General features: G+C 36.8%; 4 protein-coding genes and 1 non-coding gene across 6 annotated transcripts; 3 read left to right on the plus strand and 2 right to left on the minus strand.

Moving 5' to 3' along the window:
• Window positions 1-1,250: 1,250 nt before the first annotated feature.
• LOC121767579 (subtilisin-like protease SBT2.3) lies at window positions 1,251-5,591 on the minus strand. The gene is made up of 10 exons (XM_042163881.1): window positions 4,970-5,591; window positions 4,297-4,450; window positions 3,767-4,164; window positions 3,582-3,677; window positions 3,432-3,504; window positions 3,029-3,311; window positions 2,603-2,934; window positions 2,255-2,525; window positions 1,857-2,138; window positions 1,251-1,776 (listed from the first exon to the last, which is right to left on the minus strand). Exons 1-10 carry the CDS (start codon window positions 5,200-5,202, stop codon window positions 1,355-1,357), a joined length of 2,544 nt encoding a protein of 847 aa, XP_042019815.1. The 5' UTR covers window positions 5,203-5,591; the 3' UTR covers window positions 1,251-1,354.
• Window positions 5,592-8,347: 2,756 nt separating this feature from the next.
• Window positions 8,348-10,714, plus strand: LOC121767224 (probable ribose-5-phosphate isomerase 4, chloroplastic). 2 transcript variants are annotated; one of them, XM_042163449.1, is made up of 9 exons: window positions 8,348-8,527; window positions 8,703-8,830; window positions 9,207-9,276; window positions 9,424-9,528; window positions 9,797-9,892; window positions 9,966-10,022; window positions 10,106-10,223; window positions 10,301-10,367; window positions 10,536-10,714. In XM_042163449.1, the coding sequence occupies exons 1-9, from the start codon at window positions 8,369-8,371 to the stop codon at window positions 10,612-10,614; spliced, it is 879 nt and encodes a 292-aa protein (XP_042019383.1). In that variant the 5' UTR covers window positions 8,348-8,368; the 3' UTR covers window positions 10,615-10,714. The 2 variants fall into 2 exon arrangements, with proteins under 2 accessions (XP_042019383.1, XP_042019382.1); XM_042163448.1 differs by lacking the exon at window positions 10,536-10,714 and having other exon boundaries at window positions 10,301-10,529.
• A 943-nt stretch (window positions 10,715-11,657) lies between these two features.
• On the plus strand, window positions 11,658-14,470 carry LOC121769421 (coatomer subunit epsilon-1-like). Its single transcript, XM_042166223.1, has 7 exons — window positions 11,658-11,959; window positions 12,128-12,217; window positions 12,670-12,821; window positions 13,046-13,181; window positions 13,273-13,428; window positions 13,744-13,823; window positions 14,085-14,470. The coding sequence occupies exons 1-7, from the start codon at window positions 11,789-11,791 to the stop codon at window positions 14,176-14,178; spliced, it is 879 nt and encodes a 292-aa protein (XP_042022157.1). The 5' UTR covers window positions 11,658-11,788; the 3' UTR covers window positions 14,179-14,470.
• A 226-nt stretch (window positions 14,471-14,696) lies between these two features.
• Window positions 14,697-14,769, plus strand: TRNAA-AGC. The gene has a single exon. It is a non-coding gene; the product is annotated as a tRNA-Ala (tRNA).
• Window positions 14,770-14,910: 141 nt separating this feature from the next.
• Window positions 14,911-18,762, minus strand: LOC121766338 (UDP-arabinose 4-epimerase 1). The gene is made up of 11 exons (XM_042162604.1): window positions 18,699-18,762; window positions 17,673-17,827; window positions 17,452-17,576; window positions 17,244-17,357; window positions 17,047-17,154; window positions 16,861-16,952; window positions 16,294-16,435; window positions 16,090-16,184; window positions 15,806-15,935; window positions 15,536-15,680; window positions 14,911-15,453 (listed from the first exon to the last, which is right to left on the minus strand). Exons 2-11 carry the CDS (start codon window positions 17,731-17,733, stop codon window positions 15,212-15,214), a joined length of 1,254 nt encoding a protein of 417 aa, XP_042018538.1. The 5' UTR covers window positions 17,734-17,827; window positions 18,699-18,762; the 3' UTR covers window positions 14,911-15,211.
• Between the last annotated feature and the right edge of the window lie 6,125 nt (window positions 18,763-24,887).

The following is a 24,887-nucleotide window of genomic DNA, read 5'->3' on the forward strand; positions in this document are numbered from 1 at the left end:
TTTTGGATGTTGTGTTGTTTCTATTAAGCTTTTCTTGATGGTGATTAGTGATAAGTAAGAGAGTATTGTTATATTTAATCATATATTCTGCATAACGTCCTGGTTGTTAGGACAAAGAGGCAATAGTTGAAATTCTTGGGAAATTAGATGTGGGCATACTCTTTGAGACTTTTTATTTACTGGAGATTGTTCTCATTCGAAGATGTATTGACTTGCAAAACAAATTACTACTACTTCATTGAAATGTCCTTTTTTTCCAATGTTGAATGGAAAACAAATGAAATAATTACACAGAGAATAGACATAAGGAATACAAGAGGAAAGAGGTAAATAACATCAACATGAGTAGTACATGTGTATCATCATTCTAGACAGGACTGAACAAATGATATCTGAAATAAATAATTTCTCTCAATCAATCAACGGCCTTCATGTCTCCATTGCAGAACATTTTTGCACCGCAGTCGTCGAGACAAATGAAGAAGTTGCACGATGCACGGTAAAATCCATCACATTCAAATTTATGAAAGTGACAAATGTCGCAACGGCGTTTTAGGATGGAAGTACATGTGGTGCTCGTCCCATCTACGGCTGCTGACTGACGGCGGCAACACAGCGCATCTAACGTGCACAATGAAATCACATGAGTTGGTGCAACACATGTAACAATCATAATCGTCTTAGATGTAGCTACAACCAGCAAGCGCCATGAGTTGGCATCGCTTTTTAGATCCGACGGAGACACATGCTCGAGGAGATGTTGCGGGTGAGCTGCGTGATGTATGGTATCCGGCATAGAAGTGCACTCGATATCTACTTTGAAGCTGCACTTTCCACAAGCGTAAAACAACTCTTTCATACGATAGTGACAGACATCGTAAAACAACTCTTTCATATGAGTATGTGTCGAGGGTCGTGCAATGGAAGTCGTATCTCTCTCGCCATCTCTGCACAATCTTCGTGTAATAGATTTGAATACTCGCATCCATTGGTGCTGCATCCATTGTTTTTCTCTTTATCTTTGAATTTGGCCTTTTTCTTTTGTAACATCTTTGTCTTTTGTTTTTTCTTATGGAATTGCATTGCTATCTTGGAATAGAAAAAGAATGAACTCCTTAAAGAATTAACCATCGTTGAATGATGTCTTTTTTTTTGTAATATTTCTGTTTGTGGCATTTTATTAAAGCAGAATCTTTGGTTAAAAAAAGAAAGATTTTGGTAGCACACTTGAAGAATAAAATAACAAAGGCTGATGACAGTCAACAGGCTACTACTATTTCTGCATCTCAAAGAATTTACAGAGTAACCAATCAAAAAATCAAAATGTTGTTTAGAGTTACATAAGGTGGTGTAATCAGCCAGCAGTGTTATTGTATGAAATTTTTATAATAACAGAGATAGGAATATTAACCAAATGGCCTTGATTCCCAAACAACCCTATCCTCCCATAGCTTGCCACTGAGCTGTTCATGGTGGCGCTAATGAACACACTCAACACCTGCTTCTCTCCACCGCCGATTGAGAAGTGCGCCGGCGTCACCTTCACCGAGGCTCCATAAGGCGCGGTCCACCCGACGCTGTATGTCTCGTTGCCACCGACGTTGGTCACAACTCGCTGCACGGTCACGGACTGGTTCAGCTTCGATACTGTGATCGAGGGCAGGTTGAGGTCGGTGGCGTTCAAGGTCGGACCCCCGCAGCTCGCTCCTGTGTAGTTCAGGACTACAGGAGACGAGCCATTGATTCCGCACAGGAACGAGATGTAATCATCATAGCCTGTGCAGTAACCCACGTACTTTAGTTTCTAAGGGTAGTTTAGTAATTTAATGGGCGTAGAGCGAAAGAGGGGGACGTACCCGAATCAAGAATGAGGCCGGGATCCAATGCTCCGGTGGCATTGACGAATCCGCTCCCCATGTCGAAGGGAGTGGCCGGAGACTGGTTCAGGTCAGGGTTGGTGTAGGCGCGCTGGGCCATGATCGGTCCACCCTTTTTGTCGTTGAGGGATGCCGTTGTCGAGAGGGCAGATCCGATCGCGGATGGAGAGAAAGAAGGGAACTTCTGCTTGATCAAGGCTGCAAGTCCAGCAATGTGAGGAGCTGCCATGCTTGTTCCAGACATCATTGCAAAGCTCTCACCTACACAAGTCAAGAAAACAGTGAGCTCACTGATGAAGCGCAACTTAATTGGCAAAGTTATCTTGGCCACGGGTTAAATGTGCAACTATAATTGATCCTCTTAAACGAAGTTATACCTCGAAACTCGATAGACTCCTGGCCACGCGAGCTCCACGCAGACCATATGAAGTTCCCGGGTGCAACGACGTTTGGTTTTAGTATGTCGGCGTTATCAAGAGAATTGTCTTCTGGATCTGGCCCCCTAGCAGAATAATACATAACCTTAGGAGCAGAGTGGCTGAAATTTGCTTTTATTCCACCAGAAACACTTGCTAATCCCCCAAATCTAACTATTTTTTTTGAGCTATCATCTCTCTCCAAAGAAGAATTGTAATAATGTAGAAAGATCTGCATCAATATATCAGTGTATACGCGTTATGGAACGATCATTTTTGTGCTAGGAAGTCGGAAGCAAGCATACTCACTTTTGAATCGTCCGGTGATGGGATTATAATACCCGGGATCCTCATTGGAACTGGGTTGAGCTGGAAGCCGATAACATAGGGATCCATGTAGAACACGACGCCAGCTGCGCTGAGGTTGTCTGCAGTCTCTAGGGCTTGTTTGATGGTGGAGAGGCCGAGAACAAACCGAATAGAGTAGCTGCAGATCAGAAGATTCCCTTTGACAACACTCTGATTGAAGTTGCTGGCGTCTTGGCATTCGCTAACATACAAGTCATTCGCGGCTGCTGTTGTTGTGTTTAAGGCGTGGATAGCAGAAACTAACGTGTACATTGAGCCTTCATCGGTCCCAGCTGGAGAACACAGATAAAAAAACGAGTAAATCGCATGCTATTCAATCGACACCATATGTAGCAGTTGATCAAGTATTTGAACTATGAGGCTTACGAGCGAGTCCGACTCCAGAGATTGTGATGTTGTTGCCAAGGACTATAGAGTTACTATAGGTCCGGTCGTGAGTTGCAGCCCCAACGGTGAAGATCCAAGGGCTAAAGGAAGAGACGCTCTTGGGAGACGGCCCCGTGTTTCCTGCTGCCTGCACAACAAAAATCCCTGCCTTGACGGCCGATAGCAAAGCCATGTCTATGGGATTAAAGAAAGTGGCAATGCCGGGAGGTCGCCTGTTTGGTGTTATCGACAAGCTTATTATGTCCACTCCATCCTGTGCAGCCTACGAAAGCAAAAACATGATAACGGAAATCCAATGCGATATCGAATAACAAAAATCGCTCATAAGAAGAAGAAAGACTAATTTTGATGAAGAATGGGTACATATGAAAGACACTCTTACTTGATCTATGGCAGCAACCACATCTGCAGCGAAGCCTCCAAAGCTCTTGTATAACGCCTTATAAACAGCAACGCTGTAACATATCAGAATCAGGTCAATTCATAAGTCAGCATACGGATAACAAATAGAAAGTCGAAGCAAGATTCTTACTGCGAACGAGGAGCCATTCCACTGGCATTTCCAAAGGAATGTCCAGCTACCACAACTTCAATTCCATGATTTCCTGCTGCAATAGCAGCTGTGTGCCTGCAATATTTTCCGTATAAAATGAATATAGAAATGTAATAATAGTAATTTCCATATCCGAGCTAATATCCAAGAGGGAGGACACGTACGTCCCATGGCCATCACCATCAAATGGCGAAGCATAGTCCTGTGTGGCATTAAAAATCCCTCTAGTGATCGCAGAGGCTGCAAAATGGCGAGCCCCAACGAGCTTTCTGTTGCAGGATCCGGATGAAAAGTCTCGTGTGACCTCACAGATTCCTGAGAAGTGCTGTGGAACGGGGTATGGCTTGTCAGGCGTATTATCAGAGAAGCTAGGGTGCGTGGGATCTATCCCAGTGTCGATAAATCCGATAACAATCCCTTCTCCCGCTGTATCAAATCCTCCTTCTTGTGCCCATGCTCCTTGAGGAAGACCAAGAAACTGCGGTGTATGAGTAGTAGCAGTCCTGACTGAGAAATCCAACACCACATTCGACACCTCCCACCTCGTTGACAGCTTGTAAGCCTTCAAAAACATCATCAAAACACACAATGAGCACAGACAACATAACACAGGAAGCACAGCACACACACACACACACTTGCTGCTTGATGTATTAGGCAACGAGACAATGACCAAACTCGGGACAATACTAACCTGCTGTTGAGTGACAAGCACAGCAAATCCATTGATTAAGTAACGGTAGCTGTAGAGCTTTAGATAGTTTTCACCCCTCAATGCTCGTTTTAACAGAGAATCATGCACACGGTCTACGTATGGCTTATGGCCCCTATCCGTCCTTGACATATTTCTGATTTCACCACAGTTGAAGCACATTAACTACCATGATTTTATCAGTGATAATAAGAACACAGTCAATAAATAGGAAATCTATAGCCCTAATAGCCAAATGCAAATGACAATTTCGAACAATATCAATTACTTAACATTTTCTTACAAGAGGCTAATTCACTACAGTCTACAGTAATGCTTCATACAAAGATAAGAGCTTTATAGACATTAATAACAATGTTTTCCAATAAAGGAAACAAAACAATTCCTTGATTGAGCCTGAATGCCAGAATCAAATGCATCTCAAGTGCAATAAAATAGTACAAATTAGATTCCCAAAGTAAACAAAACCCCACAACATCAAAAACGGACAAAATTACTCAAACTTGCCACTAGATTAGAAACAACATTTGATTCAAGAAAAACTAAAAATAACTCAAAAAAATACAAAACAAAACACAGAACATCAGGGGAAAAAAATTCAATCTCACCATAGCCTTGAAAACAATTAAAACAAAATTCTCAATAAAAATTGTACCTTGCAGGTTTATCAAATCTACTCATTCCCTCAGACCCATTGCCTTTAACATGGTGCCCCTTCTTAACTCTAAGCTCATCATAGTAATGAGAAGCTGGGACTTGTTTGAGAGTGACAATATACACAGCAGTAACATTATCTGCATCACTCTGAGCACAGCTGCACCCCACAAACACAGCCAAACACAGCATTACACCCAAAAACCCAACTCCCCACCTGCCCTCTATCAGCATTGCAAAAGCTTCTCCTTTTTAGCAATGACCCAAAACCTAAGAAACACAGAATTCTTCCTTGAATGGGAAGGTGGGAAGGTACGTCGCTTTCTTCAAGAAGTACAACCTCTCATTTCGCAAAGATTCAATCTTTCCCACTTTCTTGTAATGCAGAGGTATAACCCTTGCTCCAATTCCAAGATGTGCAGACTCACAGCCCTGTAATGGTTTTCCAGCACAAGCTTCTCCTTTTTACAGTAGAAGAAGAAGAAAAGATTAACCCTTTTTCACACACTCCACTACTAACTTAAATATCTGCATTTATTAGTATCAAATTAATTTAATAGGTACACACAAATGTTAGGCAGGAGTATGATGCTATTGACTGCTGTCTCTGTTCATTAATGTAATAAATATTGTGGCATTTATTTCCATCCTTATTTTGCTTCTATTACTTTGATGTGAATTTATAAATGTAATTTAAGAAAGATAAAGACAGGAGTTAATCTGCCACCTAGACTTGGGCGGCGTGAAGATAAACGTTTTTGTAAGTAAACAAGAATCATCAACGGGTATATTGAAAAAAATTGGATCTTTTATCTTTTGGTGTTATTTGTTTCCTTTCAACTAGGTTTTTGTTTGTCTGTTTCTTCAATCTTGCCCTTTGATTGTGATGAAAACCGGCCAAAATGTTTGATAAGAAATTACTACTCTAGTTTTTACTTATTGACGGTTAAAGGATCCATCTAGGAGAACTATTAGAGCATCTATGAGGGAATAAGGTATATAAAAAAGATATATGATGTATTTACCTTCTTATAAAGTGAAATATACCCTTTTAAAAAGTAACACGTCCAAAGGAAAAAGGTATGAAGAAAGTTAAAAAATAAAATAGTAATACAAAATGCATTAAAAAATATAAATTGTAATACATTCTCAAATACATTTTCCCTTGGAGAAGTGTTTTTCATAAAAAGAAGTCAAATATGGTATTTGTAAGATTTTACCATTCAATTGATGGGGAGGTAAAGATACATCTTCAAAATGTGAAAATGTATAATACATTCTCAAATACCTCTCCCATTGGAGAATAATTATTCATAAAAAAAGGTAATTATGATAGTTATATTAGTTTACCTCTCCATTTACCTCTCCTCTTGGAGATGTTCTTAGAGCACTTGAGGTAAATGAAGAGGTAAATGATTATAACTATCATATTTGTCTTTTTTTCATGAAAAATAAAAAAAAAATCACTCTTCAAAAGAAGTTATTTGAGAAGGTATTATATTTTTTTTCCATTTAAAAGAGGTACATTACCATCCATTAATAGAGAGATAAAATTTTATATCATAAAAATCATTCTCAAGTGAAGTTATTTGAGAAGATATTATATTTTTATGTTTTGGAATGCATTTTCTACTATTTTTTTAGTTTAGAAAATAATTTATCTTATACTTTTTGTTTCTTTTAGAGTTTGTTACTTTTTAGAAAGATAATTTTTCTTTTAAGAATGTAAATAGATGATATACAATTTTTTATATACATTTCTTTCCTGAAGATGCTTTTAAAACGCCATTCAAGTTTCAACAAGATCCAAAAAAAAATGAAAAGAGAAAAAATGATAAAAATATTGTTAGTTTAGAGGAATAGAATAATAACTACTCCTATAATAGGCTATAAATTTTATTTTTCTAATACAGTAATACGGTAATAAGTATATAAGCTTAAATTGTAGTGAATAAGATTATAAGAGTGTGAAAAGAGTATTGCATGGTTGGTAATTGTGAATTGTAAAGTTTAGATGTGGTCAGCATTAAAAAAAATGGGGCCATTATTAAAGCATATATCATACCCTCATTTTCTGGCACTCAAATGGGTAGCACTACAAATGGAATCATTTTTATCATAAAATTATGCACACAGCTTTTATTTAGCATTGCATGTTCATTTTCTTTCGATTTCCCCCAGAAAACATTTTATAGTTATGGAGTAGTATTTTATTTATTGCTTAAAATAATGCTCTACTTTACAACTCGTATATTTATACTCCATAAGATAACTCATATTTATATAAGTTCGAAAATTTATTAGATTGTTTTTGTACTTGTGTATAATAAAATATACTCCATTAAAGATATAAAGGGAAAAGAAGAATCTCAAATTAAAGGTATATATTAATATGAAGTCAAAATGGATGGGTAGGATACCACAATGAAGTATATGCACGTATATAATTATTTATTAATTAAGTGACAACAAATAATTGCATTAATTCTACACTTTTGGAGGTATTCGACGAGACAACAACACGTGTAATTCCAAATAATAATTAAATAAAAGAACAAATTCTTGATCTCAAAAAGTTAAAGATACCTAATTTATTTATATATTGTGTTTTCTCATCAACCAATTATTTCCATCAATTATAATGTCAAGAATCGAACATGGACACGTACTTCAATTAATTCACCAATTATCAATGGTGAATTAATTATGTATCGATCACACGATTATGCTATATACTAGTATTTGGAGATTAATTAAAAATAAATTAATGCATGTGTAATCGATATTAGCATTGTTCCAATAGTAAGTGGATTATAATGATTCCATCTCTTCATGCCTCCCCACAATAAAAAGGGTCATTTAGATTATCAATTATGACTAAAAATATCTAAAGTAAAAAGGCCAATTTTACGAGAGACGTTTGATTTTTTTTTTTAATTTTGGTTTCATTTGAAAAGATTAAAGAAGAGAATCCGATTCTTAAAATGATTACTTTCACGTTTTCTTCTTCTTTTGTAGTGATAATTTGAACTTTAAAAAGGCACATTGCTAGCACTATTTAACGGTGAGGTGTGGGCTGCCATCACTCTTGCTTTAACCTTTTGTTTTATTGCTCACTTTTCTTTTGTGTTAGTTTTGGACTGTTTTTTTTGCTAACACCACATTACTACATTATTGTTTATCTCAAACATATTATTGCGTATAATTAGTGTACTTTTTTAATTCATCGTCAATGGTTTATCGGCCCAGATTACTATTGGGCCCAAAAAATTAAACTAGCTTTAAAGAAATGGATTGGGCTTATATCTCAGCCCACTACAACTAATTCCGTTATCTAAAAATGTGGACTTAAATCTCCATTGAATTACAGTTGAAAACAGAGCGACAGTTGAAGGCGACAATGGCGTTATCATCACCTTCGCCAATTCTCCCATTCGCTAATTTCGTAGCAAATCGCAATCCGAGTAAAATAAATAGAAGCAGTAATGCGTTATCAATGGTGGTTCGTTCGAGCTACTCCGACGACTCCGCACTCCTCCTTAAAGCTGCCAAATACACTGTGATTTCTCTCTACTAATTTTATAAGATTCTAGAAATAATGTGTTTAATTTTTCCCTAATTTTGGATTGCTGTATTCGAATTCATCATTTCTATTCATTATCATGAGCGATGAAGTGGAATTTAAAGTTGTATAATTGGAAAGATGAAATTTGGTTTTTGTGTGTGTTGAAAAGGTTGATTCGTTTGTGGAGAATGGGATGGTGATAGGGCTGGGTTCCGGTCGAGCTTCGGGCTTCGCTATTCAGTATTTGGGGAGGCAGATTCGGTCCGGAGCCATTAAACATATTACTGGCGTTCCTACGTAAGCAGGACTACTTGATTTTAGGGTTAAATTGTTGCAGTTTTGAATGTTGTTGCTGAATTTGGTCTCTTGGTTGATGTGATCTCAATTTCCTGATTGGATATGTGTGTGATCGCCTGCACATTTTGGGGATTAATGATGTTATGGAAGCCAGTGATAGGAGGACTTTATTCTTGGTCATCATTTATGATGAAAATATACTACTACTATTGTTATGGAGAAATTGGATTCCTTTTTCTTAGAAGCTACACAACAATGCCACGAAAAAAAGGACCAAGTAGGGCATTTTCAGCTTCGGATGTTAGTTATAAATTATCTAGTAGTTATTGTTTCCTCCTTATTTTCCACTAGGAATGATTGGCAAAGTACAATGCAGATCTGTTGATAGTGCAAGTGAAGCAGCAAAAGCAGGAGTCCCTTTGGACCAGTACAGAGACAGCTTCAAAGTAAGCAAGTTTTTCTATCCTTTTGTTTTATGGGAGCAAATGCATGATTGTAGGTAGAAATGGATATATACATAGTTAGTTTATATGGTGGAGTATCTACTTAATAGGTCCAATAGTTAAATCATACTACTATATTCTTACATGTAGATTGATTTGGCGTTCGATGATGCTGATGTTATGGAAGAAGAGTCTCTTGCTGCAGTCATCGGACGCCAGAAGATGCAGGGTGGTGAGTCGATAATTGAGGAGAAGGTCAGTCAAAAACACTCATTCTTACTTCTGTAATGTCATCTATGGGAGCAAGAGAAAGAACTAATACGAACTATCATCGCTTTAGCCATTGTTTCAATATGTCTTGCTTGGTCTTGATGAAATCCAGTGCTTTGTAATAGATCTTTTGTCGCATCTCTCATTGTGATATGGCTATGATGTGCCATCTTGGTCATATCATATTTAAGCATGGCTTCCTTTTCTCATTGGCATTTCTTGTTCAGATACATTGGTTAAATCTGCTTTACAGACCATACTGAAAACGGCTGGGAAACTGGTCCTCATCGTTACAGCAAAGCAATATCAAGGTGCTGTCGATGGATCCATTCCAGTCCTAATTGAATCTGTAAGGTTTAAGTGCAAGTGACGTTGATAAATATTTTTGTCGAACCTTACAATTGATGTATATTACATGCTAGGTCAACTGGCTGGAGACTGCTGAAGAAATAGATGACCTATTTCTCGGTGATGCTGAGGTACTCCTCAATGCATTACTCCTTTAATACTCCAATTATGAATACTTCCACTCACCATTGTAACCTAAGAATATACTGTTAAGGTCTGGAGAAGATCATCGGTGGGGTATGCAGGTCCATTGGGAGGCGACTTTCCGATTGTCACTAAAGAAGGGCATAACGTTCTAGACGTAATCTTTACATCTCCAATTCAAAACCTTGGTACACCTCTTCATCTTGTCTGATCAATTATATCTATAAAAAATATTTTTCAATGGAATTGCATCAATTTCATGCAGCTGAAGTGGCCGATAGTCTTGACCAACTAGCTGGTGTCGTTGAGCATGGTGTCATCTCTCGAATCCCGTCAGTTCCTCCCTCTTTCTGCTTCTCTGTGTGTTGTTGCTCAATTCTGATAGGAGTATATATTTTCTCTATTACTATATTGTAATTTGCTTATTCATGTCATAATTTGCCACATCCATTTTCTTTTCAATAAGTATTTAATAGCATTGATCCAGCTGAAAATGGCAGATGCACGGCAGTCATCGCCGCCGAAGATGGGCTGCGAATTGTTGATAACATTCGCAAGATTGAAGAAAGTAGAGTTTAATCATATTTTCAAGGAGTGTTGCTGAAAAGAAATTATTACTCTATAAGCTGTATAAAAAAGGTATACATGCATTTTCTAATTTTAGTACTATGTTTACGTATACCTATTTATTTAATTATTAAGAGTAAATATGTTTCTCATATACTATATGATATATCAATGAGAGATAGAATACAAGTTTTGTGTTAGTGTTGATCACAGTAAATAGATACATATACGCTGAATATTTCTATCATTAGTCAAATTGTTCAATTTTTTCAAACAGAAAATATTTAAAAATTTTAAAAAACAAATAAAATATGTAAATAAGTCTCAAAGTTTTCTCTTCCAATCCCTTGCATAAACAGCCAATCTTTTTTAGCAAAAATTATGTGGCCAATAATTTCTCTTTTATGACTAGATGCTAAAGAAGCAATCGAAATTCACACGAGTTAACCTATAATATTAATGGTTTTATTTATTTCTTGCTATAGCGTTTGATAGTGTAGAATTATTTAATGGTACCAAATAATGTCATTTTTATTTAAATAAAATAAATGCTACAATCCTACGTCCAATGGATGTCACAAATGAGAACTTTCAACGATTCCACTCGCTAATAGCAATAATTGATGATATTTTATAAAGTATACTAGTAGTACAAGATATGTGTTACAACCTCAACCTCAAAGATGTAACAAAATTTACCTGTATTCACATTATATACAACTATATACTAATGTGACACCTAAATGTAAGTAAATATTACTCCATTAAGTTGTAAAATGTCATGAGTTTTGTGACATTTCCAAAGGCTACACAAGAGTATAGTTTACGAATACATAAGTCTTTCAAATATTTGTGTCATCCAAAACACTCAAATTTCCTCTAGACTTTCATTCAAAATTAATAATATTATCAACATAAATGGGCTCAAAACTTGAAAAAATAAGTGCTGGCCCGATTTTGAGGCGCACTAAAATTCAGTTCAAATTCAGAAATCAGCGACTTTAGCTGAAAACGTTAAGTAAAAAATCGCTAACAAGTAACCAACGCTTCTCTTTCTTCTCATTTCTCAACTGTGTAAAATCAATCGCATTTGATCTAGCGCGTTTCTTTCGATCGCTATCGAAATTCCCTTCCTTCTCAAGATCTGATCTTCTCCCCCCAGATTCAAGCTTCAGAGAATCAGAAAATGGCGGCGGTTGGAGGACCCGACCCGTTGTTCGGATTGAGGAACAACTTTTACTTGGGGGCGTACCAAGGCGCAATCAACACCAGCGAAATCCCTAATCTCTCGCCCGACGACGCCGTTGAGAGGGACTGCCTCGTCCACCGATCTTACATTGCTCTCGGAAGTTATCAGGTGCGGTTGGATTACGCATTCTCTTTGGGGATCTGCTTTGAATTTGAGCAGTGTTTGAGCTGGAATTCGCTATCGATCAGATTCTAAGTTTGTTGGTGATTTTATTGTCTCGAGATTAGTGATTGATTTTTGTGTTGGTTTCTGCTTTTATTTTATGATGATGTGTAGTTGGTGATAAGTGAGATTGATTCCTCTGCGGCAACACCACTTCAGGCGGTGAAATTATTGGCTCTATATCTCTCCAGCCCTGACAACAAGGTAATTTTTTTTGCTCTATATATTTGTCCAGTCCTAATCATAATCCGAGTTTTTTAGCTACATAATATCCGCAGCTCTAAGAGAAAGCGTTTGTTTCCTTCTGTTGCAATTGATGTGTCATTGGCCTGATCTTGTAACGTGGAATTCTGCTTGCAAAGTTACTGACATTTTTTCGAGTTTGTCAGTAAATTATGTAATGAAGAAATATTGTTTTTGGCTGTTGATCTGCATTACTCTCAATTTGAATGAAGATATTACTTAGGGTTGTTTGTACCTGAAGGAATTTTGTGGGTGGGGGTTCCCCTCCAGACTTGAGTGGTTAATCTGATAGATGGTTAGCAATTTTGTGCCAAAAAGTGGTTTGACGATCATTGTTGGAGGACTAGTAATTCATTTGCTGACTGCCTATCCCAGATTTTTGTCCCAGCTAATTTCTGTTCATACATGTGTAGGAAACAGTAATTTCAAGTCTCCATGAGTGGTTGGCCGATCCTGCAGTTGGAAGCAACCCCATCTTACGTCTTATTGCCGGGACTATATTCATGCACGAACAAGATTATAATGAAGCTTTGAAGCATACACATGCGGGAGGAACTATGGAGTTGTAAGTCCCCTTAGTTCGTGCTGAGTACTATAGATATTTTCGCTCAATAATCTCATGAATTGATTCAGTGAGACTTTTGGTAGGCAGATTCATGTGTTGCTTGCAAATTTTTTGATCAGTTATATCTTACTAAGTTGGCTATGAGTTTTCCCTGTGCTTGTTTGAGAGAGTGTAGTCAACGCGCACACATTTACTTAACGCGTAACTATATTATACTTCTGCAGGCATGCTTTAAATGTCCAAATTTTTCTTAAGATGCACCGTTCAGATTATGCTGAGAAACAATTGCGAGTCATGCAAGGATTAGATGAAGACCACCCACTTACCCAACTTGCTAATGCATGGCTTAACTTGGCTGTGGTAAGTAAGGGCCGTTTTATGAGATATATGCAGTAAATTCCAAATTGTGTCTGCCCGTCTGGCGACTTACATATATTGCTGTTTGAATCAGGGTGGTTCAAAGATCCAGGAGGCATATCTTATTTTCCAAGATTTCTCAGAGAGGTACGCAATGACTAGCTTGGTCCTGAATGGGAAGGCTGTTTGCTGCATGCACAAGGGGGAATTTGACGAGGCAGAGACCCTCCTGCTTGAGGCCCTTAACAGAGTAAGTTTGATTTGCTAGACATTTATTTTCTTAATGTCCCCAATGCTTTTCTCTAGCATGAGAGTAATTTTGAAGATTCGAATAGTTGCTATTTTCTCTACACCTATTTCACACGAAGCATGCACAGCTGCTTTCCCATTAGATTTTCCTTCCCTTATGTATGTACTTTGTGCCTTTTGCTTCATATTTACTTTTCCTCTCTTATTTTTCTGTGCCAAATCCTCCAATGATTTGTAGCACACTAAGTTAGTCAGAGACATGCTGTAATTTCTTGCCTATTGAACATACTAACTTGTAGTTTTCTGGTCTTCACAGGATGCCAAGGATCCAGAGACCCTTGCCAATCTGGTTGTTTGTAGTCTTCACCTTGGTAAATCATCATCGCGCTACCTCAGGTCTGATTTATAGTTTTATACCATAATCTAAGGGCCTCTGGATCCTTACCATCCTGTGCTGATTAGAAATTTACATAACGGTTCATTAAATGAATGCGAGCTGCTTTAGTTAATCAGGGTTCATCGTGCTACCCGTCAGTGTTGTTTGTTTTGGATTTCTTTGCAACTATTCTCTCTGCATTTTTTTCTCTCTCTAGTTTGCCCATAGTTTGCCTGTAAAGACCTGTGACAATATTTTGTGTCTTCCTTGTGTCTTTGTAGCCAATTGAAACTGTCACACCCAAACCACACTCTCGTCGTACGTGCATCTGCAGCAGAAGAAGGTTTCGACAGAGCAGCCCAAACAGTCGCGTGAGCAGTGGAGCAGCTTCAATGCAATTGCATTAGTCTGTCCGTCAAAAGTATATTTTTGGCGTAACACCTTGCAAAGAAATTTGTGTGTGGATGTCGTCATTTGTTGAATGGCTTCTTTTTTTATTTTGAAAAGGTCCAACATAACTATTTGATGTTCGTTCGGCTAAGTACACTATATTGGATATCACGACGGATACATTTGAGCCTCGAGTTGCCTACGCTTACAATTCTATTGCTAGAGAAACACTATTGTTATAAACTTCTGGGATACATCTCTTGTTTCTTGAGTTGAACTTTTCATCTCCTTCTTCTTCTCGTTCAAGTAGTTTTCCCAAGATTTTATCCATTCTATTCAAATGAGCAAATTAATACATGAATTCTGAAATTATTAAAAATTGAACTCTTTGATCAACTATTCATTCAACCAAAAGTTGCAAGTAAAATAATCAGTCTTCTACAAATGGCTAAATGAGCAAATGGGTAATAATAAAGTTTTATTACTGAATAATATACTGTATTGGGGATGTAGCTCAGATGGTAGAGCGCTCGCTTAGCATGCGAGAGGTACGGGGATCGATACCCCGCATCTCCATTTCTTTTTTCTTTTAATTTTAACTTCTTTTACCTTTCAATATTTTCATTTTTTGACATTTTTATATATATTTTTTCCATTCTTTTTTAACCATTTATTTATTATTTTTATTATCTTCTTTTACCAGGGGGCAAGAACCTGTTGAAGAATAACCAAAGGATTTTTCATTCAAGAATTGCTACAATAATTATAAGCTATGCTATAATACAAGAATAATCTATACCTCTCATAAACTATTATTCAACTAAAAATGTCTCCAAATCATAATCATTATATATTGTCATCCCTACCATTCTATCAAATGTATCTGAATAGAGATGTAAAAGAATACATCTCTCTCTCTTTCTCACTCCAACTCTACGAAAAACTTCCCGAAACCAAGGCTCGGACGTGGGGTTCCGTTCATGTTAGTCCTCCGAATCCAAATATCTCGAGCTTCTATTTACGCAGACATCATCAGAGGAGCGCCGTACCCATTCTGGTGTGCCTTCTGCCATCTCCACGCGACCTGCAAGCTCTCTTCGAGGTTGGTGTGTCTCGCTGTCCAGTTCAGCTCATTCTTGATCTTGGACGGGTCGCTGTACACTTCTGCATAATCACCGGGCCTGCGGGGAAGGAATTCGACTTTTATGGGCACCCCCGTCGCCTTCTTGCAGGCTGCCACGAACTCATTCACTGAACTGCCTGAGATGGGGTGAAACAAACCGTTTCAGTTACAAGCCTGACGTTTTAACCTGTAAGCGTGAACATCGAAAGGTGGCTTTACCTTTTCCTGTACCAACGTTGTAGATGCCTACATGCCCGGGCTTGGCTTTCTCGAGGGCTTTGGCATGAGCGTCCACTAGATCAGTGACATCAATGTAGTCCCGGATGCAGGTGCCGTCTGAAGTCTTGTAATCTGTTCCACGAACCTGTGTTTGGAAGATATTCGATATTTTTACAAGAAAGATGTATGCAAGAGACAGCTTGTGTACAAGAACAGTTCTCGAAGTTTTCAAGGCATTTGGTTGGTGTTGAGTCGAGTAGCAACACTGACCTTGAGACCCGGTATTATTCCACGAGCAGCATCGAAACACGCACCAGATATCCGTCCATGTTCACGTAGTTCAGGCCGGGGAGCTTCACCGAGCCTTCCCTCAGGATCCGAACCAATCACATTGAAGTATCTGATAGATTAACAAAGTAAGAGAATTGAGGTACAAAATGCAAGCATAAACGAGTTTCAGCTACTCGGTGAATAAAACTGGGATAGTACAAGTAGTTTGCTCGATTATTGTTGCAATCTGATGTTAGAAGGTATTCACAGTAAAAAAACTCTACCTTAAAATCATGACAGCCATATCAGAGTTCTTATGAAAATCAAGAATGATATCCTCTGCCATTTTCTTGGCTTTTCCGTATGGATTTATGGGAACCTGCAAAATGTCAAAAAAAAAATGGACTTCTTAGTCGACAGATCTCACCTAACAAAGCAAAAGCACTAGACTAGAAGTGTAAACTTCATCAACCCTCCTAAGTCCTAACCTGTGGGGTTTCTTCTGTAATTGGCATCTGGTCAGGTTCCCCGTATGTTGCACACGTGCTAGAATAAATTAATGTCTTCACTTCATGAGCCGCCATGGCTTCTAATACAACAAGAGTGTTTGATGTAATATTGTGATAATACCTGTTTTGCAAAAATAGTTAGGTCAGGAATTTATACAAGGAAGAAATGCACATATTGCTATTGCTAGGTTCCGTTGTTCTTAATCGCAACGAGAACTAATATAAGATACACTAAAAGAATTGGCTTCATCAGGATTCAGAAGAAGAATTTAACAAAGAGTCAAGTTTGCCACCCAATGAAGTTTGAGATTTCAAAAGTTCAAAACACAGATACGAACTTTTGGAACAGTGGATTTCAAGACGAGGCCTTCTTTTTAGTTTATTCTGGCAAGTCTGGACCAGCAGTTACCCTATCAATTTTCTTATACACAAAATTATCAACGATCACTAACCAATTACAGATTATCTAAAATCATTTCTAAGCTCTACGCAACAGTGAGGACATAATCTAATGGACGTTGTGAAGCAATATCAAAAGATACTCACTTGAGAGGATCCATAGTACTCTCTCCAACATATGCCACGGCAGCAAAATGCATCACTGCATCAAATGCATTCTCAGAGAAAATTTTCCGGACCTGTAAGTTAACCAAGGAATAAACAAAGGTAAACACCTTTGTGAACTCAATCACCTAGAAAAGAATCATAAAACAAATAGTACAGTGACGATACCGATTTAGCATCTCCTAGATCAGCATAAATAAACTGAAGCCTCCCCGGCTCAGGAAATAATTGTTGGAGGACATGAATGGCACCAAGGTTCCCTCGTGAGAGATTGTCCTGTCAATAAAAAATGCACCTCAGATCGGTCACAGGAACCAATTGTGGCAATTGTGAAGTGCAGAGAACTATGAATATCAGAAAGATACCACTATGGTTACACGGTAAAAATCCTTCAGAAGTCGCAACGCTGCATGTGAACCAATGTATCCAGCACCTCCGGTTACCAATACATGAGTCACACCAGGTTCATGACTGGAGAACTGTATGAATTCACAAAAAAGTTTGCACATTTAATCCTCAGAGACTCGTAAACATGCAAATAAAGCAATGGCAGGCAGGAAATCGAATCAATACTTGGCTTGGGGTGTTGAAAGTTGGGGAGTGCTTGAGCATAAGAATGCACAAAGCTGTAAGAGTGGAAACCATCAAGATTTTACCACAAAAATTGTTCTTCTTCTTTGGATCCGCATAATCCATGCCTGCAAAAAAGAAGAAATAAGAACACAATCGATGCAGAAACTACTAGAGAGACGGGGAAAGACAAGCAAAGACGCTTCAGAGATGGAGAACTCCACCTCCTAGAGACATAGATCTATTGGACCTCGGCTGAGCTCTGATCCTATTGAAACTCAGCATTGAAAAATCTCTTCTTTTATTCGTAAAAAATAATGTTTTCTATATTCAAATATTCACATCAATCACCAACCAAAACACCGTATCCTCGGATGTCCTGCATAAAAGTTCAAAATGTTACCACCATAATTTTAAATGGAAACTCACTGTTAAATCATATATCTTGTTTGGATACAAGAAATAGGAACTGAAACTGAGCTGGGCCCTATTGAAAAGGATGGAGATAGTCACAAATAGGGACAATTCAACCAACAAATCGAAACGAAAACCGCATAAACCTATCTGAATTAGCAATTTCCAGCAATTGATGAGAGTGATAGAACAAAAGAATTGCAAAACATCTTAGGAATATCAGAAACATAAAAACATGCATTTCGGATTCAAACACCAAAACTGGACTGAAAGCTCTCAAGATCCCCTTCCAATCAAAATTCCCAACTTGAGCTGACAAAAAACTAGAATAAAAACTGAAACTTCGCAGCCAATAAACCAAGCAGAGCATTCTTGAATTACCAAATCCCAGAAAAAAGAGAGAAAAAACACTTCTGATTTAGACCAAGTAATAAATAAATATGAAAACCATGGCATAAAACCCTAAAAAATATGAATCCCCAAACTTATATTCGACGAAAGTGAAGACCCAATTTAGCATTCCAAGCGTTGTAAAAACAGCAATGATCAGAGAGAAGACTTTGACTTATTCATCCCACAAATCTCTCGGCACATGTATGCATGTATCTGAGTGATCACAAGATCTGAATAATCAATAAAATCGATTAACAGAAAAAGACACAAACGACGACGACTCATGTGCATTCAATCGAAAACCCCTCAAGAAATCGTAAACAAGATCAAATTTTGGCACACACCCTCGACGCGAAACACGGATTTCGAAGAAACCCAGAATTTTATTTTCTTATCAAATGAAAGAAGAAAAATAAAATGGAGAGAGAAAGAGAGTAGCATACAAGAAAGCAGAGAGAGCAGGTGGCGGTGTTCCTGCTTGGGTCTGAGCGTGTACGTTTTGAAATGCTGCAAAGAGAAAAAATAAATCTTATAAAGCCATCGAAATATAATAAAATACTAATATACAATCCAATTTGTTTAATAAAATATTTATTTTTTCTAATTTATATACACTATGTCATTGACCTTCTCTAACTTGAATTTTTTAAATTGTTTGTTTTATATGTATAATAAGCAAAGGTGGCAAATGAAAATAGCCTAATATTAGTAGCTGCATTTAATTACTAACCAAAATTTGACTAATCGAAATCAATAAAGAGTGATATGCATCAATTACTGTTAGAAAATAGGTGACGCGGGGAAGACTAGAGAAAAATCAAAAAACTCCACTTTGATTTTGACGTGAGAGGAAAAAGTCCAAATTATATGACCTAATTAATTTCTTTTTATTGAATTTAAATTTTTTTTCTTATGTATATCCTCCTCCAAAAAAATTTCTGAAAAAAATACATCAAATATTTAAAATTGGATACAAATAAGATTGAAAATTAAATTTGGTGAAATACTACCGTTTTCCACTCCTTTCGTTGTCGTTATCCCACGAGTCATATCTGCATTTATTATTTACACCAAAATTTTCCTAGCATTTAAAAGTCTTTATTAAGTTCGAGTAATTTAATTTTTGATAATATATTCTCATGTTTGAGATGAATTTTATATGTATGGAAACGAATCTAAAAAAACTGTAATTTTTTCCAACAAAATCTGGATGAGCTTTTCAAGGCGTTGGATAGTTAACTTGGATTATTGCTCAATATCAGATATGTGATTTTGTTCAAAGTAAGAAAATGTGGTCCAATTTGTGACAAAAAATCAGATATTTCCTTAATCCAAAAATGAATAAGGAAATAAATATACAAAAAACAAATATAAAAATAATTTTTATACTTTATTTCTATTTGCTGCCACTCCCCAATTTTCCATTTGAAGTTAAAAGTAGATGACTTCGATCGTGTATGGTTTCCCTTGTTGCATATGCTCTGTTTTTTCCTCCTTTTGATAATAATTGATGCTAAATTACTTATTGTATTTCTTTATTTGTCTATATTGTTGTTCAATTAATTACGATAAGTATTTGCAGTTTTTTCAATAAACTTTCTATTTCAGGGCTCTCAAACTCTAGCAATTATCAATTTGATTCGGAATTTTGTACCATGTGTTTATCAAATTAGTCGTGTCTAATCAAATATGACTAAAACATAAAAACTCAATCCCAAAACATTAAGTACTCTTCATTTTCTCCTGATTATCAATTGGCAAAATTAAGAATATTCCGTGTAGTATTCCATTTAAGTCTCACATGAACATTTCACTTATTTGTCTTGAAAATAGAAACTTTCTATTTAACAAAAAACTCTTTAATAATGTGAGATCTATTTTTTACTAACATACTTTTCTTTTTATCTCTTTTTTACTTTACTAATTTTGTACTTAAAACTTGTATCATTTCACAAATTTCTATTTTTAGAGGATGGAAGTAGTAAATTAGTTACTAGTACTAGTACGCACTCCATCCATCCCACAATAAGAATCTTGTTTTGTCATTTCAGTCCATCACACAATAAGAGTCTTATTTCATTTTTACTATAAATAATAAATAGACTCCATATTCATCAACTTATTCTACTCATATTTTATTATAAAACTAATTTATATATAAATAAGATTCATATTCTATTAGCTTATTGAACTTAGTTTTCTTTATATTTTCAAAAATAGTGTCATAATTAAATAATACTCTAATTTGGGACGGGGTATTTCACGATAAAAACAGCGTCACACGATTATTTAGCGTCTCGATCTAAACGTTTTAAAACTTTCAATTTTGTGGACCCAAGATATAATAAATTTAGGAAGAGGCGATGAACAAATGAGGATAGACCAAGTGTTGGAATATAACAATTTCAATAAATATGAGCATTAAAAATGATTGCATATAACGTTGGATATGATTGGGTTCATATCATACATATTAATATTATTAGTATAACTCCTCCACTATTTATATTCCTTTTAACTTTTTTATTAAAATATTATAATTAAACTAAAATTTTTATTTTCTCACATTTCATATACGGATTTCATTCCATATCATGTCTTCATGAACAATTCAACAAATCTGTGCCGCCTTATTGTTACTATCACCACGTTATAGCCTGAGTCATATCTCTTTGCTAAACGGCTAAATTGTTTTGAGTCGTTATCACGTGTTTATCTATCGTGTCTTGGCCGCGTGAATATGATTGTATCAATAATGATTTTGTGTGTGTGTGTGTGAGTCATGTCCGAAATTAAACACAAGAAGTTAATTTCGTGTTCAAATTTAAATATACGACCAAGTTAGGCCATTTTCTTCGGTTGCGTTTGTGTATATTAATTATGGTTTATTATTTGTCTTAAGTCTGACAAATTGTTTTCCTGTTTTGTGGTGTAATTTAGACAAGTTTGTTTATTATGTTGTGTTCTAGGGCGAGTTTAGAGCATCCACAACCGTGCTCTTGCCAGCGGCACGGTTGTGGGCCCGGGCGGTACTATTCATGCCTGCTCTCTGGCAAGAGCACAACACCCACAACTGTGCTCTTCCGCAAGGACGAGCACAATTAATATAAAATTCAATTACACAAAAACATTTTCATAATACTAAAATTCATTAAAAAAACCACAATAAAAATAACAAATTACAAATAAAATAAAAAGACATAATTAAAATCCTAAAAATTAAAAATTACATAATTAAAATACTAAAAATAAAAAATTACATAATTAAACTCCTAAAAATTAAAAATTACATAATTATTGGCTAATATAACCCGAGGAAGACTACGCATCCGGCGGCACCAACCCCAATTGTTTTTGGAGACCCAATATCATGGACTCGTGCGTTTGAAGTTGCGTGGGGGTCATAGTTGACCTATCGGCCATATTGAGTTGGGCCAAAAGGGCCCACAACGAGTTGTTCGGGGGTGGAGGTGGAACATAGGGTGCGGGTTCGGGAGCAGGGGCAGATGGAGTCGCGGCGCGACGTCGTTCGGCCGCCGCCTTCTTCCTACCTTGCGGTCGGCGTCGGGAACCGCTTGGTTGGGCATCGGGGCTACCCAAGTTAGCTTCGGCGAGTTGGCTAGCCACTTCTTCGCCGGCGTCGGATAGGGATGCCGACCGTGAGCGTTTGGAGGAGCCGCTAGAGGAGGATGTTATGCCTCCCTTATACTTCGGGTGCGTCCGCGTCTCCTGCCAAACGTTAAGATATTTGAACGACTTACCGTTCATGGATTGGTAGGTGCTCAGCGAGGCGGTGATGATGTCGACCTCGCTTCGGCCGCTCCCGGCATTCCGGGACTCCTGGATGAAATAGCCGTTGAACTTGCCAATTTCTTCGTTGGCTCGGCCGATGCAGTTGCGCACCATACTCTCGTTGCGCTCGATCGTTCCCGGCGGCCGGTGTGCATTGTACCGGCTAGAGACGCGCCACCAAAAGTGATCGCCGGATTGGTTCGTTCCAACCACCGCATCTTCGGAGATTTCCAAGTACGCCTTGAACAATCTTTCCATCTCCGCCGGTGAGTACGGTGTGCGGACACCGGCGCGAGATGGAGGATTCGGCATTTGGGAAGGGGCGCGAGGCCTAGGCTCCGGTGTCCACCCGTAGCGCCCATCGGAGGCACCTTGATCGTCGATTGGGTATGGCCGGTAGCCACTCGGAACGCCCGAATCTTGGGTGAGAGGAGGGGCCGAATATTCCGTTTCCGGACTATGAAACGGTTGCGAACCGAACCATTCGGGGTTCCAACCGTGAGAGCCGCTTGGGTTGTCGTCGTTACCGGACATAGTGGTGTTGTAGGGTGTGAGAGGAAGATGAAAATGGATATGAGAGATTGATGATGAGAATTGTGTAGTGAAAGTGTGAATTTTTTGGAGTGAAATTGGGGGTATTTATAGATGAAAGTGTGTATTTTTGGGGTAAAAAAAATAAAAAAAAATTAAAAAGTGGGGAAAAACGGTTATAAACGGATATAATTTTTTGGGGAAGTGAAAATTTTTTTTTTTAATTTTTTTTCGATTTTTTTAATAAAAATCCGATTTTTTTTAAAAAAAAATAAAAAAATGTTTGAAACCAACGGCTATGCCGTTGGCGAATCGGAGACCGCCACGTGTGCGTCCGCTGGCACGGACGTGCTCGATACATCGAGCAGCGCCGTGCCAGCGGCGCGGTTGCAGCGGTGGCGGTCCTTCGCCTTGCCGCTGGCACGGACGGCGGTGGCGCCAACCGCCACCGCTGCGGATGCTCTTAGTAATGTGATTTTGTGACTGAGAGATTATGATAACCATGATTGTAATTGGTAAACTTCATTGAAAGCGATAATACCGAGCTTTTCTTTTTTCTAAATTTTCATGCAATAATAATAATAATGAAAAAGCATCCACTTTTTTAATAATATACAGATTTTTAATGTCCAACAACTTATTCGAAAACGAAATATATGGACCGATATTTAGAAAGGTTGACCGCTGCATTATTACTATGAAAGACACAATCATTAGGCCTTGATACTGTAGGGCTGTTTTGCTACATGAAAAATAAAATAAAAAATTGAATGATCAATCATATTATATGTATGATTATAATATACTCTATTAAGGAATTGTGCTCTAATATTTTAGATTCATCAATTACGAGTTTCCCTATATACTTGTAATAATAGTCTCCCTATTTTCATACTCCATAATCGTAGTTAATGAAAGGATATAAGTTTTAAATCTTTGGATCAGTTATCTCATTTATTAAAGTGCTTACAAATTAGTGCAAAATTAGCGCGGAGATTAGTCATTAAATTCGTCGGTGGATATCTTTGGTAATTAAAAAAATATAAATCAACAAACTTAATAGCAATAATTAATTTTAAAAGAAAATAACAAGGTAAAACTAATTAATTTTATCGAATAAATGAGGCTACTCCCTTAAATCTTAATGAAACCCTCATTACAGCCATGATAATCTTTTTTATGTCGTCCAATAATTTATTACTATTACTTCTTTTTATTCATGACACTACGTGGATTAAATTGTCCGATTAATTCATTTGTGTGGTATAACTCACGTAAAAGATGCTCTGCACCTAATTATAATATGCCAAATATTAGGTGTAACATTTTGAAGGCAATTAAGAAAAGAATAGCAAATCTTGTTTAAAATAAATATATTAGCAAATCAATTATCAATGCAACAAGTTAAATAGATAGGACGAAATGAGTCAATAGTTATTTGTCTTACTGTGAAGCACTAACAACTGTTTTCTTTTTCATACTACTATATTAGAAATTTCAAATTTATTGACCCACATAATAATATATGTCATCTTCTTTTATTTAATACTACACATAATTCATCTATTCAACCGTTGAAAAACAAAATTGCCAAAGCTATGACGGTTTTATTGTTGAGTATCCACAAAATCATATACTACTACTTTCAAATAAAATTAATATGTTCAAAAGATATTTTCATGCCAATGTTATTATTGTTATTATTATGTATTTAATTTTGATTTTATTCTTGTATTCATAAATATTGATAATTTTTAAAAGATAATGATTTGTAAGGAGAAAAGAAGAAAATTTAATAAAAGGAACAAGTTTGCACATGCAAGTTCAATTATGGGTACAAGTAACCTACACGATTAATTATTTATACAATTCATTTCGTAAGTCAGCAGTTGTTAATTATCCCTAATAATATAAAGAGATGGTCCTAAGTCCTAACCTAATACATTTATTTATTTCAATATCAAAATTTTAAAAATATTGCCAGGCTGCAGAGAAAATGCAGAGAATTTGGGCAATCATTTGTTACAGCTTTTGACACATCGTACATTTTTTAAATTATATTCTAAATAAATAGTTACATGTAACATTCACTTCTTCTTTATTAGCGTGACCTAAAAAATTGACGAAATCCAACATTATAAGATGAATAAACAAAATAAATAGTACTCCCTCCGTCCCAAAAAAGATGACCACTTTCTTGAGCGGCACGAGATTTTATGCAACTTTATTTTGTGGGTTAAGTGGAGAGAATAAAATAGAGATAAATGTGTTTCCATTTTTAGTATTAGGTCGTCTTGATTGGGACAAAC

The sequence above is a fragment of the Salvia splendens genome, chromosome 15, assembly GCF_004379255.2.
Source record: "Salvia splendens isolate huo1 chromosome 15, SspV2, whole genome shotgun sequence".
Classification (NCBI taxonomy): Eukaryota; Viridiplantae; Streptophyta; class Magnoliopsida; order Lamiales; family Lamiaceae; genus Salvia; species Salvia splendens.